The sequence below is a fragment of the Neodiprion fabricii genome, chromosome 4, assembly GCF_021155785.1.
Source record: "Neodiprion fabricii isolate iyNeoFabr1 chromosome 4, iyNeoFabr1.1, whole genome shotgun sequence".
In the NCBI taxonomy this organism is placed as follows: Eukaryota; Metazoa; Arthropoda; class Insecta; order Hymenoptera; family Diprionidae; genus Neodiprion; species Neodiprion fabricii.
The window spans coordinates 7,595,009-7,611,760 of NC_060242.1; the positions used below are offsets into that span (position 1 = coordinate 7,595,009).

Sequence of the window (16,752 nt, forward strand, 5' to 3'; positions counted from 1 at the left end):
TGTTTTAGATACATCCTCAGCATATATTTTATTGCAAGAGTGACGATGTTCGAATCAATCTGTAATTGCAAAGATTTAGTGAGTATTAGTACTGCTATCTAAGAAAAAATTCACATCATCGTACCAACCAATCTCGCCGAGTTGCACACCCTAAAAATTTGACCTTTTCTTTTTATTTATAAGAAATGCAATTGTCTGTATTACCTGGTATGATGGTGTGAATTTTTTCTCAGATAGTAGCACTAATGCTCACTAGAACCTCACGTTCATGGATTTTTTCGAACATTGTTACTCTTACAGTAAAATACATACTAAGAACGTGTCCGAAACACGTGTATTTTAAATTGGGAAATCCTTCCTCTCACACCGTGCCTGCGAGTACAGTTGATATAAAAATCTGAAAAAAATTGTGAATAGTTTTTCAATTATTTATAGTTGATTTGGTGGGGTGATCCGGAATAAATTCGTCAAAATTCTAAATGAGGACCACCCTAATATATACATATATATTTATTATGTATTATATATAATATATATATATGCATACATACATATAAATGTACAGCATACGTGTATTATTATGCGATATGTAGCAACATGTAATGCGCATATACAATGTATATATATATTATATAAATAGAGATTTATAAATATGTAAATGTAGTAAAAAAACAACCATGGCCAAAAACGAAGGTCAACTTCTTGACAGTGAGCTAGCAAGACGGGCTGGCAGGATATAATATGATGAGAAGGAGGATGTAACGTGTAGTGGAAAGTTATTTGCGTGGAAGTGTGGAAAAGTACGTGAGAAGACGTTTTTTTTTTTTTTTTGAATTTTCTATTTTTTTTTTTTTTTTTTATTGCTTTCTTTTCTTTTTTTTGCATCTTACTTGCTTCTTCTCTAGGAGGGGTGATTTCATTTTTGAGTGATTTTTTTTCTCTCTTCATCTTTTTCTCTCTAAAAGCGTGAGTACACAGAAATTGGGAGCGGCGAGGCGCAGCAGACGTGAGTATATAATTATATGAGAATTAGTAAAAAGTACGATGTATGTAAAGTTGGTATGATAGAGAGATTAATGAATTGTGTGTGTATTGAATAATATAATATATATATAAAACGACGACGACGAAAAATTATTAGGGTAATAAACACACATGAAATAGTAGATCTAACCGTACAGCGGAACACATAGATGTATATTACTGTATATTACGTACATATGCACGTGATAAACGGAATTCGTCATGTTAACGGACAATTAATAAGAAAAATTGTCGAATTAATTTTTCGGGATAAACGCACGGTCATCAATTGCGGAACACAGTTGGAAAAATTTAAATATTGATAGTCAACTTTTGTATTTAGTTGAATAATCGAAAAATGACAAGTTTTTGTAATATTTTTAGCTAATCGTGAAAAGATACGAATTATCACCGCTAGATGTCGCTGAGCGCTAGGCGTTCTCGATACAAGAGCAATTTACGAAAAAACTGTGACGACCTCTGGTGACTCGGGATTTTAAAGTTTCACTCGATATTTTACTTTGAACTGTGTCGTATTTCAAGTGCGGGATCGATGTTTTCAAATATATCTTACGTAAAGAGAATGAATTTACGTGTCAAATTTACAGACGAGCAAGACAACTGGCGAGGCAAAAGTATAATGGAACGAGGGATTAATTGATGCAGTTGAAGTTAGTCGTTTTGAGTTCAATTGAAATAGTATTTCCTGAATATGAAATAAAAATATGAACAAAAATTGTATAATTATTATTGAATTATTTCTCGAACGGAAAAAGAGTGTTCGACGACTTTGCAATTGAATTCTTTACAAAGAGGCAAAGTCAGATCTGAGACTAAAATGAGATGTGTTTTAATAGAGTATCAATTTACGATTCCAAACTAAAAATCATTTCCCTCGTCACGTCTTTTCGATCAAACGTGAAGCCTTAGGACAAATTCGATTCTAGCAATTTCTAACGATGTTAATATTTATTTCATTCGTTTTGTTTAAACGTAACGTTAATTCGATCTCCTCGAAATTATTTATGATTTTGTTTTTTCAATTAAAAATTACCGTCTCCCAATATCTTTCCATAAATTGATCAATCAAGCATTGTTTCCATACGCATTAAACTCGGCAAGACTTTGATCGCCCCGTTGAAAGTTTCGTTCCTTCATATTTTCGTCTGCATAACTTTTTCGACTTGACCACAAGTTTCACACGCATGCTTAAGATGGTAAAATATATTTTTCCAACAAGTGTACAGCGGTGAAATGGCATTAAGAAAGAAAACCGCAGCGGTTAGCAAAAGCATTCTCGGCAACACATGCATGCAACAGACCCACGTGCAGTAGTTACAGCATAAATAATGAAACACATGATCACATACGTAACACAGTATTCCCTGCGATTTTTCAAACTTTCACATGTTCGTCCAGAGCATTATCTTTTTACCGATAAATCGCATTAACAGCAGAACCGATGATACGTTACGTCCGCGTTTGTCAAATTCGCCCGTACCGTAAAACAACGAACAATAATTATCAATGATGATAAATCAATAACGACCGTCGTTATCATAGATCTAAGTGTAACAACGTTTACATAAAAATTACATACGCGACGATACCAAATCCCAACACGGAATTGCTTTTCTATAACTCTGGGATATTTTAAAGGTGCTTCTATATAAATTATCTGACAGGTCGCAAGTGACGCGTATTTAATTATACGATAAGGTGAGTATTCGAGTGTTTTTATTTCGATTCGTTTAATTTTTTCGGCGAGGAGATGGGCGGGGGGGGGGGGGGGAGGGCCAGAAAAATGTGAAGAAAAAAATAAAATAAAAGAAAAAAAAAAACTTTACGATCTTGTATTATAATAATCAGCAACCTGATGACCTTGCTTTATCGTGAATCGTTGCAAGATGAGCGTTTCGTGTACGCGCGGAATATTTGTGCATGTACATTACGTTTGGTATGTATTTAAACGGGATAATATATGCATATGTATCGATGATGACAATAATAACAATAACAATAATAACGATAATTGTTGTTGCTGTTGTTTTTGTTGTTGTTATTATTATTTAAGAGAGTATAACGAACTAGGCAGAGTTAAGAGGAATACGTAATATGTGTATACATGTGTTATAGGCGAACAAGAGCGAGTTGATAATAAAGTTGTAAGTTATAATTGAATCAAGACTCACCGGATCTGGTGGGAGTCTGTAGTCAGTCGTCGCCTCGATATTCGATACTCGATCGTCCGTAGATCGCTCCCAATCTACTTCCTTCTTTAGGGACTGGAAAAAGAGAACGGAAATATTTCGGTGATTTATTTATTTATTTTTATTATTTTTATTTTATTCATTTACCGGAACGAACGGAGGACGAGGATTTTGCGCGAAAAGGGAACGCAAACGACTGTCTTGACGAAGTTCCGGTCGAAGAGTGTTCCCGCAACGTACGAGATTGCGGATAAATTTTACGCTTAAACGTAATTTCGAAAAAGCTAATTAACGTAATTAGGAGTTTTTGATCAAGCAAGATCGCTCGAAACTTTAGGCAAATCAAAAACTACGAATCGAGTATAGCATAAAACGTGAGAACAAATTTAACTATCGGCCTAACTCTTGTTACCACGTTATCAAACCGTTTCAGGTTTCATCACGTTTGTACAACCTGTATACGTGTCGTATATTCATATGCTAATACTGTTGTACTATATTATGTAGGACGAAAATATCGGTGTCATCGCTGATAGAGCGTGATCAAAACTTTGATTGATGCTGGCTTTTGATTAAATACATTCGGCGTACTACACAGATTCGGAATACAGATTTCACCGATCTAATATTGTTCAATGAGATATAACTTAATTTTGCATACCAACGGTCGGAATCGGCGATAAAATACACGATGCGGAAAGCAAGCGATGATTGTTACGTAGAAATCAGTTTGCGGCGAAACAAGTTGAATCTTCTGCATTTTTCAGCTGGGAAATTTGTTCCATTTCAGAGTTGAACGAGTTTTAACAATTCCGAGTCTGAATTGATTTTTACTTGTCTTTTTACTGTGAACTATTCGTTTCGACGTAAAATAATGACGAAATGTTAAATTTTTTTTATTGAAATTACAAATCAGTTTCTCGAAAGACTCTCGATGATCGAACATTTGCAAAGCAAAAAAGTGACAGTGAGTGAAGAAAAAAAAAAAAAAGAAAAGTGACTTGTTATCCACTCAGGAATAACGTTTCGTAACATACCAAACTGTGAGTCGTGTGAATTTTACTAAACTGGCTGACAGGCATGATTTTATAAAATGGAAGAATTCATCTCGTACATTGTGTGTGTAGATTTTAATTTGACTGATTTTCTCGAACTAGTCGATATCATACGAATACGACTAAGCGCTTTTTCTAGTTTCGATTCATCGAGACAATAAAAAACTGCATAGTATAGTTTTTTTTTTTTTTTTAATTTCTATAGTAAAGATTTGTCAGACTTCCGATTTATAACTATTCAAGTGTACTAAACTTTCTTTACATGTTCACTACAAGGCCAACCGGATACTTATTTAATCCGAACAAATTGTTTACTCACTAAAACAAAGTTTAACCGAACAAATTTTTGGTTTGTTTGAAACTGTTAAGTATTTCAGACAAAAAAGAAATCAATTTTTGCCGAATTTAAAATCATTTTTCACTCAAGATCTCTTTTATTCGACTACCAACGATTTTTGCAACCTCTTTATACCGATTCAAAAACAAAAATATATTGTATTTCAGAAATTGTGAGGTTAGAGAGATGTGAAAAAATGAAGAGAGGTTTTTTTTTTTTTGCAATCATCCTCATGCGAAACCCTGCCTCCATCCATTCGTCTATTTAGGAACTTTCGAATTGACGGCAAAAAAATTTCTGCCTAAATATCTAACAGTCTTTGGCTTGAAATGGGATTTCAATAGCCATATGCCTAGGTTTTAAGTTGTCTTAAGTACACTTTAAGTACGGACCGTTAGTCGTTTGAATCAAGGATCGGTGCTGAGCTGACAGCCCGATCAAGCAGTACAAGCTTTTATTGACCACGCGCCACGCTGCTATTTATTTCTCGATAGTAGTTATCACATCTAAGAAGTATCGGCTCCAAATTTTACTTGAAAGTATAAAAACTTGACAAAGTAGTGATCGAAAGTGTCCTTTTGGCGCCTTGACCTCTTTACGACAGTTTATTCACACGTCGCCATTTCGTTTCTCCTAAACCGACTTTTCTCACGTAGTACAAAACGTTGAAAGCACGTCCCGGTAACCTTTCTATCCACATCGGACCGACGGTTGTCTCGATGATCGTGTTTTTAAAACCGATATGGTAAAATCGACGAGGAAGTGTTGGGAGAGATAAAGAAAAAAAGAAACCAAAAGCAACAAGAATCCGATCGACTTACGAGAGGAACTTGTTGTACAGGCGGAAGTCCCGAGGGTCCGGCGAGTGGTTCCGTACTGTGAGGAGACGGAAGCCTGCTTTGCGGCAGTTGGAGGGGTATAATGCCTCCGGCTGTTGCACCGGCGGTGTTATTACTGAGACTCATGTCGCTGGGACCACTGTGAACGGATATGGGACTCAGGGAGCCTCTCGTTTCTTCGAGGCTCGCAGCGTCGTCCGAGTTCCTTCTGGTTCGATGAAGGGCCAGAGGTCCGGGACACGGACTCCCGGGTCCCGTGGGTGACGGTGGACACTCGGTCATATGAACAGCTTCCATTACGTCGCTGAGCTGCTGAGGTTGAGATTGTTCGCATTCCACTTCCGTTTCCCTGTCCCTCTCCCGTTCCCTCTCCCTCTCCCTCTCTCTTTCCCGTTCCCGTTCCCGTTCCCGTTCCCGTTCCCGTTCCCTATCCCGGTCTCTTTCCCTCTCCCGTTCTTTGTCCCTATCGCGTTCCCGGTGCTCTCGATCCCGCTGGTTCTCATTGGCAAGATGTTGTTGTTGCTGTTGCTGTTGTTGCTGTTGCTGTTGTTGCTGTTGTTGCTGTTGCTGTTGTTGCTGTTGCTGCTGTTGCTGCTGTTGCTGCTGTTGCTGGTCTAGTTCACACCTCGACGATGCCGCAGCATTGATGTTTGTCATGTCAGCGAGTCCCTTGACTTTGAGACTCTCGGCCGTCTTTAGGAGCGCTGAGAGCTGGCAATACTCAACGTTCACTTCTCCCTTGTACATGAAGTCGACGAGGGTTCGTAGCTCGGAGAAGCGGACGTCCTTGAGGATGACGATGGGGTGGCGATTTGGGTGGTCGAGAAACAAAGCCTGGAAGTAGCTGGAGCAGGCCGAAAGTACAACCTTGTGAGCGCGGATCGAGGGGCCCTCCGTGCACGCCAGCGTCACGTCCACCAGCGACTCGGACTCCAGCAGCTGACTGAACACACCCAGCAAGTTGCTCTGATGATTGTTCCACCTCAGGCAGTAATGCTCACTTCCCATGTCTGAACTGCCCGCAACCCTGCTGAAAATTACAAAAACCATACATCATTTACGCAACGTGATCGTCGTCAGGGGGATCCTAGATCAACGTCGAACACTCTCCCCCTTTATCAGCGATTGGCGATTCGAGTCGTTGAAGGGCGGTTGGAAAAACTGTTTTCGGTTGGAGCGTTCGCTCGACTTCCGAAACTCAAGGATTCAACGATACGTCAAATTACTTCAAACGATGTATAACCAAGTTTATGTTGACGAAATAATACATGATTCAAGGATCATCGATCAAGTAGCATCAAGATTCCGAGGCTATTTTAACAAACTTGTACCATTTATTTATGCCAACGAAACCTTACTCGTGTTTCTTACCTGTGCGAGATCTCATGATACTTGATATTTACCGAAATATAACTCGACTTTTTCGTAAATTTTTCTTCCAAGTTTCTTTTTATTGGGATTGGGTGAACCCTTTAAAATACCGTCGAAGACCCGGTGAGAAGGTTCAAAACACCCGGACTTCGATTTATTTTCAGTATTGAACATTTTGTTCCAACGAATTCGAGCTGAATATTAAAAACTCGATTCTCACTGTTTAGAACTTCAATTCAACATTCAAATATGGTATATTGGCATGTATTGACTGTATTATTTCTAATTGTAAACTGATAATAATATACAGTATTGTAACGGGTCCCTGTTTTAATCCTAGTCTTATTCACGATTATTTTCAGTCAGATTACTTTTTGAAAACATTTGTCGTTTTTAAAATGAAAATAATGTCGTATAAAATTCATCATTATCGGAAATTGTCTCAAGAAGGATAAAAATTCGTAGAAAACGTTACATCAAGTATCACTTTCTTTCAAAATCATAATTGATTGACATTTCACATTTCAAATCAAGTCTATGAGTGAACTCATCGATTGCTTACAAAATTTATTATTGCTTTTATTTTCGCAATGAATAGTTTTATCTGCGATTCGCGTCAAAGTATAAATTCTTCGATATGTAAAATAGAGTCGAAACGGCCAACTTTTTTAGTATCTGAATTGATGAAACACCTTGAACTTTAAAAAATTACTATCCCAAAGTCCGTCCATAACCTTTCGGTTTACTTCCATGAAAGTAGCAGCATTAGACAAGCCGCAAAAAATGTGTGTTTGCATAAGATCGTTGCTAAACACACGAAAATAATCAAGATATCAAAACGTGTAGATTTTCACGAAACTATCGATGCATACACACTGCAATTGTCACTGCAGTCATTGAGTAATTGAAAATTGTCTAATTTTCTGCGAAATCCAAGTAGGTACTGTATTGTTTATTAATGCCTTTCACTTGTTACCGGCATTGGTTTCGCACTAAAACTTAGTTTCACTTTGCACAGATTATGATATAATGGCAAGAGAAACAGTAATTGGTATTAACACAACCTCTAAGGAGTCAGGTCAGATTTCAATATGAACACAATTTATTCAATACCGGAATTACAATGAAGCGTGAATGAAAATTACCGCACGCGCAAAAGTGCGATAAACTTTTGAATTCTTAATTCGGAAAATATCCACCAACCGTGATATTCTCACCATTAGGGATTTTTGTATACGAATTTTATTTCAACGCGGCACGGAAACGTTTTAACGATGGACATTTTATTTTACCAAAAATCCACTTTTCAAATATTTGATAAAACCACAATATAGTGAAAATTTTTTTGCTTTGGTTAAACAGCAAGAAAGAAATTGACTAAAATCTGTCACTTGGCTAAGTTTTTTTTTTCTTTCTTTTTTTTCCATGAGTCGGTTCGTATCTTGATAAAAAAAACAACACGAAATGCCAATTTTTCCACGTTTACGTGTAAGACGGGTAAAAATTCGCGACTACGATAAAACATGAAAATACCAAATATGTTATTTATTAAAAATGAATAACGATAAAGTAAAAACGAACCGATGATTCAACACGCTCGCGTCACTGTACATATAAAAACGAACATCATTTTTCACATCAATTGCATCAAGGAACACGATTAATGAAGAATTTCGGTAATATTAAAAAAATTGTTCAAGGATTCGTCAAAAACGTGATTAAAATAAATCGAAGAATCGTCGTGTACGTTTTCTTTCATCGGTATATTCGAGTGGTTCCGTTATTCTTTCAGCTTGTAAATCGCGAACGAATAAAAATTTGAAACGAAATCTATGAAAAACCAAAAAAAGAAAGATGTAAAAGGTGGTAAGTCTCGGATTAAAAAAAAAAAAAAAAAACACAAAAAACGACGCAAAACAAGTTATTGGAAGTAAAACCCGAGGCTCGGATCCTTGATGGCGAAAAATAATAATCGGTGTAATTGTCAGGGAATGCCCTACACACGTGAATACATGTTCCGACATATGCGAACGTAGGTGCACACATGCCCAAGTATACGCACGTTAGGTGTACCAACTCACATAGCCGTCGATATCGGGAGATTAAATTTCGTACCGAGCGTATCAATATTACCATACAAATTGCAACGCTTATCTCACACTTTTGCTTTTACATAATGTATTATCAATCGTGAAAGCAAATAGACGCGCGAGGGCGGGAGGCAACTTATCTAACGCACTCTGCAGCACGAGCAAGCACCGGTGTAACACCGTGAAAGTGATTCCCACCCGAGTCCCTGATATGTCAGGTACGTACGTGTGAATACCTTCTACGTACGGACTGGTGTACGGACACGTGGCAGAGGCATAGGATATGACAGATATCAGCTGACGATATAAACTTATCTGTCACTCTATACTCGTTCCTTCCATCACGTAATACGTGTTACACGTTTCATATACGTGTATGTATGTACAGTGGGAAAAATTTCATTTGTGTAGTAACTGGAAGAATTCGGTAAAACAGGTGTCGTTGAAAATACTGTTTGAATATTGTTGGAATTAGGAAAAACGAGCTAAGCCTAACCATTTTTCGTTATCGTCGATCCTTCTTTGGTTATTGCAACGCAAAATCAGTTTGTCGGGTTTACTCTACTTTTTTAGTCGAACAGATTTTTTTAACGATACCTAATTTACTGAACTTTCCCAGTTACTGTGACAAATGAAAATTTTTCTCAGTGTGCGTGGGAAACGTTTTTAAAGTGATACAAGCGTAACAAAAGTCATGATACTCGATTGAAGATATTACGCTTACGCTGGTGGACAGTAAGAAGTTACCGAATAGACTGAAACATGTAGATCTTGTACGTCGATAATAATTTCGCTAACTGATAAATTATACGCTGTCTGGCAGACAATTAGATTTGAGGATTTAAGGCGAACGCATAGACACGTAATAAATACGAATCCAACGGAACAGAGATTTGCGGGTAAGCCGGTCGTCATCGTGGTTTGACTTCTTGGGGGAAGAAGTTATATTAGGTTATATCAGGTTGCCGGTACGCCGATACATGCAATATTCATTTACGTGTAAGCGCGTGTGTGTATACGTATAATATATACGTAATATATGTATAATACGCGTGTACGGCAGAGCCTCCTCAATATTCGAAATGAGAAGCGTGCGTGACTCGCTCCTTCGTGCGGCCTCCGGACTTGATATACCTTCATACCAACTCCATAACGCAATTAATAAAATGCCATTGACTTTGTCAATAGGATATAACTTCCACGTAACGATATCGAAGACCCGAATATACACGCGCGGGCAGCCCTCCGTTTTCTGTCGCAAGAGAGAACGCGTCTGATCCGAGGGATTTTATTTCATTCAAATTGGAGACGTTGGTAGGCCTGCACTTGGAAAAATTCAGTAAAACAGGTATCATTAAAATTTTTTTACTCGGGGGGTTTTAGGCTCGCTAATTACGAATCTGAAGTGAGTCAGAATTTGGTGATTTCTAAAATCAAGATGGCGGGTCCAATATGGCGGTTGTGAAATTGAAAAAATTATCAAAATTCGATGATTCTCGCCGAAACTTGTTACTCGGGGGTTGTTGGGGTCGCTGATCACAAATCTAATGACAAAATTAATAGTAACCTGGGTGATAAACCTTCCGTTATTTTGGCATCGTTGAATACTTGATTCAAAAAATGGCAATACCGAATGGACTGCTGAAAAACAAGTGAAACTCTGGTTCGTAATCGTAATTATTGATAATAATTTCAAACCGTCTTGAAAATGAGCGTTATCTGATCTTTGTAGATGACGGGTATAATTTTATAAATACTAAATTTGTGACTGTATTTTTTAGTTAAAACGATGAAACATATCGATTTCTAAAATTAAATCGCACGAGTATTTGGTTTGAAAATTATTCAGGTGAAGACTATTAACGCCTATTTTGCGCTGATCATTTTTATATCGCAGGGCAAAAGTATTCTCACGATTGAAAGATTCACCGATAAGTATCAAGGATTTTGCTCTGAACGTAACATTGCATTCAAATATTTCTTGTTATAACCACTGATGAGTGTTTGGATGCTTTCTCAAAATTGAGCCTACTAATTCGAAAAACTGAAAGCTTATTGCACCGGCATACGATGCAAATAGTCTTAAAAATCTGAAGTGTTTTTTTTTTATTAATATTCATATTGTATTATGTACTGAATTTGATATTAATTGTTTCATGTTTTATAAACATAGTTCATCGTTCAACATATTCACATCATTTTCAATTTACATTTGTCACTGTTGAAAACGAGCGCTAAATAAAGAGTATCTCATAATGAACATACTCTCAAAATATTACGCGTTACTTGAAAACGAGTCCATTGTATCCTCGGAATTATGAAATGAAATGAAACGAAAACTAGGCGTGAAATTCTTCGTTTAAGGCACGGAGATCGTGAATTTGTAACGATAGTCGCACCACTGACACTATTCTCTATCCATAAATGAATGTATTAAAAACGATAAAATCTAGATCCGTGATATCCAAGGTATAGTGTACCAGTTATTGACACGTTTAGACTCAATTATTGACCCTTTGTTGTTTCAAAATTATAAATTAACGGCATAAATTGTAAATTTCTAGATAACTGAAACCAATTGCTATAAAATTGAACACTACAAATTAATTTTTTTCGTGATTTTATAACCAAGGATCAGACAGAATGCAACCAAAAAAGATCTTATTCTTCGGTTTATTTTAATGAAAAAAATTATCATTCAAGCTCGACGATGATTTTTGCTGAAATTTCAATACGATCCTTCTTGATCCCTACGATTGATCAAAGATAATACAATTATAACGACAACTAATCGGTCAAGAATAAAGACCTCGTATTTTCGTTCCATCTTTCTGCTCCGTGTTTAACTTAGTATTCTGAAGAGGTGCTCGATCTTATTGTTACAGCTGTTACATTAATTCTATAACTTTTCATTCCTATTATTCTCTGGAATTGAAACTGACCGACATTCGGGAGCTGGACAGTTTTATTTTACGCGTGATAATCGATACTCGTGTTTGAAAAAATTCTGCTATCAATGCGTCCATCGACCTGAGTAAACGATAATTTTTGCGAACCTGACACAATTCGCAAAATCGAATATAACCCAACCAACGTCGGACTCAAATCATTTTTGATTTTGTTAAAGAAAATCTCTGCGACTTTTCCAATTCTAAAATAGTGCTCTGATTTTTTTCAGATTACTTGATCAACTGGTTAATTATTTACAAATATTTGGAGTGACTTTGAAAAGAATCCCTTTTAAAATTGTTAATAAAATTTCAAAAAACTATATTTTCATTTCCAAATATTTCAAGACCGAGTCAATGATGGGCAGGTTTTTTTCAACTTTTTTTTCAACACTTTATTTTGATCAACTGTAACATTGTTTGAAGGGTCTGAAAATTTACGATAAACTCTCATAACTTCTATTTTTAACCCGTAACATTTCTAGACCGGTTTTCACGATGAAGTTGATGAAAAAAAGTTGAATGTGTAACCGGTCTAGAAATGTTTCAAGTGAAAAATAGAAGTTTTGAAAAGTTTTCGTATCGTTCGAAAGTTTTTTCAGTTGACAAAAAAAATCTGACCATCATCGGTCTGGAAATGTTAGAAAAAGAAATTACAGTTGTGTGAAATTTTTTGAGAATGTTAACGATGGTTTTTTTCAAAATGACTCTAAACATTCATAAGTGATTGAGCAGTTGAATAAAAAATCTGAAAAAATTCAGGGTACTGTTTCAGAGTTGAGACAATTGTAAAAAAAGTAAAAAAAAAAAAACAAATTCAAACCAATTTGGAAACGGTGAGGGTTAGACGTTGATCGGGTTCCCACGGAATTCGTCCCAATTCCACTTTTCAAAAACAAGACTTTTTTTTGAGTTGAGTTGTGAAAAATCGTACCGCAACAAAGAGAAACGATAAAACGCTAAGCTGTTTCGGGCTACCAGACACGCCGAGAGAAGTATGAGCGAAGTAATAATCAGATCCAAACAGCGGTGTACCTTGTGTGTTTAAAATACCGCAATGAGCTTTTACGACAGCCTTGCCGATACATACACTGGGTTATCCAAACACGCGTGTGCAAATATTATTCGCCTCGATAACTGAGTAATACAACGCCTCTCAAATAATGGTGAGACGATGCAATTTCAGACAGAAATCCATTGGCGATTTTTCGACTATTCGACAGACGCGACGTCGATTTTTAGAAAATACAATAACCGTTTCCTCGGTGGCGAAAATTTTGCTCAAATAACAACTACCTGAATTTTCCCGTAAGAAAAAGAAAAATCAAAATTCACGGACTTTTTCTCACGAAACTTAGGTGATAGTTGGGAAGCTTTCGTGACCAAAAGCTCCAGAAATTGGGCACGCAAGTAAAAAACGCGTGGTATTGCTTTCTTGCACAAATAATTTGAAAAAGTTAATTGCTGAAGTTTGAAAACGATTTATAAAAAAAAATAAATAAACTACGTTTTGCCCTACGTTCTATAATAATTCACTGATTTTTCCCCAACTTTTCCCAATTGATGAAATTCCCAGATTATTCACGGTTTTCCTGGTTCTGTCGCCACCTTGGTGTTTGTGATCACTATTTCTACCGATATAAGTTTCTTGGTTCTTATTCACTTTGTAACTTTTGATACAAAACATTTTGTTTCGTGATACATCGATGAAATCAGTAACGTGGATCAATCACGTATAAGTATATAAATAATGGGACAAATAATTCAGAGCGTGTATTTAAGAGGGATTTTAATAGCGGGGTGGTTGCAATGATTGATTTGTTCGTGGATCACGCAACGGATATAGATGTAAAATTGAAGAGATAGTTAACGGTGTAAGATCGATGCACAAACGAAAGTCAAAGAATTATGCGTTTGACATGTTAAGTGAAAAACATTTTTTTTTGCGAATTTTGGAATTTCATGGTATTTTTTTATTTCTTGTATCGTTGGTGGGAATAATTTTTGTTGCGTTTGAAATTTTTTATGAGGCCAAAGTTTGTAGCGTTAACGTAATTTTGCAAGTTTATAGTGATTTTGAAATGGTCAAGTTTTCAAATTATGAATATGTTATGTGCCGTTATAATTTACTGCATTTCAAAAATTCCTCTTACTACGAAACAACGATTTCTTCAGCTCCATAATTTTTCGAATGTTAAAAGTTTTTAGTTGAAATGAAAATTATTTTTAATCCCAATCTCGCACTGAATCATATTTACAGAAAATCAAAGTGTCGTTAGAATTGATAACACCTGTTAAAAATTAAATTTCTCTTATTCCAGTATAATGAAGCGTAAAATACGAATTGCATTGAAGAAGCGTTGCAGATATTTGCAAATGGTAAGAATTCGGAAAGTCGGTGGAGTGAATTTTTGAGATGGGGGCCCATTTTCGTATTTTTTTAAATTTGTTTGCTTATTTTGGTACAACGCGTCTGTCTTTAATTACTAAATATTTTCCAATTTTCGATACGTCAAAAATAGTGTAAATTATCTAAATCAAAAAATTACAATGACAGGCACGTTGCATCGACGATGAATTGTGACGTAAAATATAAAATATAAGTATGAGCAAAACATTTGAAACATTTTTTTTTTTTTTTTTTACTTGGAAATTTGGTCTACTGAACTTGTTTTTTGGGACAGTTGAGAAGAATATTAAAATTTTAAGATCAGACGATTTGTCAGTGATTTATTTATACACAAAAGATACCAGTCGATTTGTTATTATTAGATATACGATATAGATTTGTAACAGAGAGTCCCATGCTTAGGAAAAATGTTTTATTTTTGCATTCGATACAGAAATTATTCGGAATCTTTTACACGCACCATCTTGAACTCGTGAGATCAAATAATTCATCCATATCGAATCTATTTTCTTCAATTACGAGCCAAAAAATTTCGTGTGAAAAATCCAAAACGCGAAAGCAATTTTTTGTTTTTGGTCCAATGTAAAAAAAACTCATTCCGAGGATGAATAATAGGAAGACAAGTTTCTACTCTCGATCAAATATATGTTTTCTTTTGAAGAAAATCTCAAAAGCCCTCAAAATTCGAAGACGTAATTTACGTACGTCCGCCAAGTAATTGATGAATTTTGGAAAGTACGAAAGAGAGCTAAATAAAAGAAGGAGGCAAAAACCCGTCAAAGAATAAGGAAAACAATCATCGGAGGAGCGGAAACGTGAGGCGGGAGAGAGTGTGCCCAGAGGCTGACAGCGAGAGTGCGATCACAATGCGAAGTGCTAAACGCGTGTCTCCCCCCTCCCCCCCCCCACTCCCCACTCCCCCGCAGGTCTGGCGGCCTCTCGTCATGCGACCGCGCAACGTGTTCCTCTCGAGTTTCGCGCCAACAGCTGATGCAAAGAGAGCGGCGGCGGCGGCGGCGTTTCGCCCCCCCCCCTCTCCCCCCCCCCCCCCCGGCAAGCTCGATTCTCTCGCGGCGTTTGCCTCGGTTAGTCGGTTCAGATCGTGCGAAGTTAGGTTAGGTTTGGTCAGGTTAAGTTAGGTTAGGTTAGGTTAGGTTAGGTTAGGTTAGGTTATAAACTGTTCCGTTCCACTCCGCTCGTAAAACAAACGATGACGGTCGCGTCGCCTCTCGTCGAAACATCGTGCGAAGGAATAAAATCCGCCGCATCGAGGATGAGAGGCATGAGAGAGAGAGTTGGGTAAGGTTATGGCGTCGGGACGTGACGTCACGACGAAAAGTACACACCTACAAGGCACGCGACACGTGTCGAATTTTTAGGCTTAATATACGGGTCATTCCACGCCGACTCGTTGAACGGTTGACCCTGACATTTTTTTTTTTTTTGAATTCCACCAAGGATTCTTCCCGCCTTAGTACGACGCCTGAAATGTTTCCGAAATGAAGAATTTTCTATTTTTTTTTTTTTTTTTTTTCTTCCTTCAATCACACGCCTCCGCCACATGATTCCTTACAACCCATCTCGACAACGCCGAAATCGATTTTTATGAAACAAGAAATGAGAAAAAAAAAAAAAAATGAACATTCGTTTTCTGAAATGAAACATTTTCACGCAAGATTCAAAGTGAAGCGTCGTTTATTTCTATTTTTCAAATCGGTTTTTCTATTCTCATACATATATGTATGTGTATAGATGTATATCTGCTAGTCATTAATTGCATCTAGCTGATAATTGCAGTAAAGTTTGTCAGTGATATTTTGTTATTTTTGCATTATTTCACATTGTTGTACCATTCTGACGTTACAGTTCAGTAGTATTTGAATCGTTATATTTTCGACTATTTTTCAGGTATCAAGAAAAAGTAGACCTTTAATGAAAGTTCGTAATCATAATGAATAACTGTTGATTTTATACGAACGAATTGTCGATAAGTGGATAATTATAAACCTGTTAACAGATATTTCCGATTCTAATTACGGTAATCATTTTTTATACGATAATTAGTGTATAATGCGGCGTGAAGGAACATTTAGTTTCACAATGATTCAGACTTGACGCTGAAGTCAAGAGGAAAGCATTGTTTGCAAAACGTTTCGGCGGTTGGATTCAAACAAAACTGACGATGATGAATCAACGTGGATGATCTTAGACGCACTTGTAATTTCATCCACGTTTTATCAACCACTTTCAGCACTTGCCGGTGATCAGTTACTCTCCTCTTACAGGTTCGCGTAGAACAAAATTATAGCTAGAGCGGCTGAACTAAGATTTCACGTTCAATCAATTCTTAGAAACTACGGAGAATTCGATCCGGAAAATTCAGTCTTAAACAGAAAAAAAAAGAAAAAAAAAGAATGCTCAAGGTTTACTCTGATATTTATAAAAAAAACAAAAACACGTGACTCTGTC

The 16,752-nt window shown here is 36.6% G+C and overlaps 1 protein-coding gene across 2 annotated transcripts in view; it reads right to left on the bottom strand.

Moving 5' to 3' along the window:
• The window catches only part of LOC124181069 (protein bric-a-brac 1-like), a 73,335-nt gene that overhangs the window by 45,569 nt on the left and 11,014 nt on the right, over positions 1-16,752 (bottom strand). For both annotated transcript variants that reach the window (XM_046567245.1, XM_046567247.1), the window contains exons 2-3: positions 5,447-6,494; positions 3,216-3,308 (exon numbers count right to left, since the gene is read on the bottom strand). In XM_046567245.1, coding sequence (XP_046423201.1) covers positions 3,216-3,308; positions 5,447-6,472 — 1,119 coding nt within the window. In that variant the 5' untranslated portion in view covers positions 6,473-6,494. The remainder of the gene's footprint in view (positions 1-3,215; positions 3,309-5,446; positions 6,495-16,752) is intronic.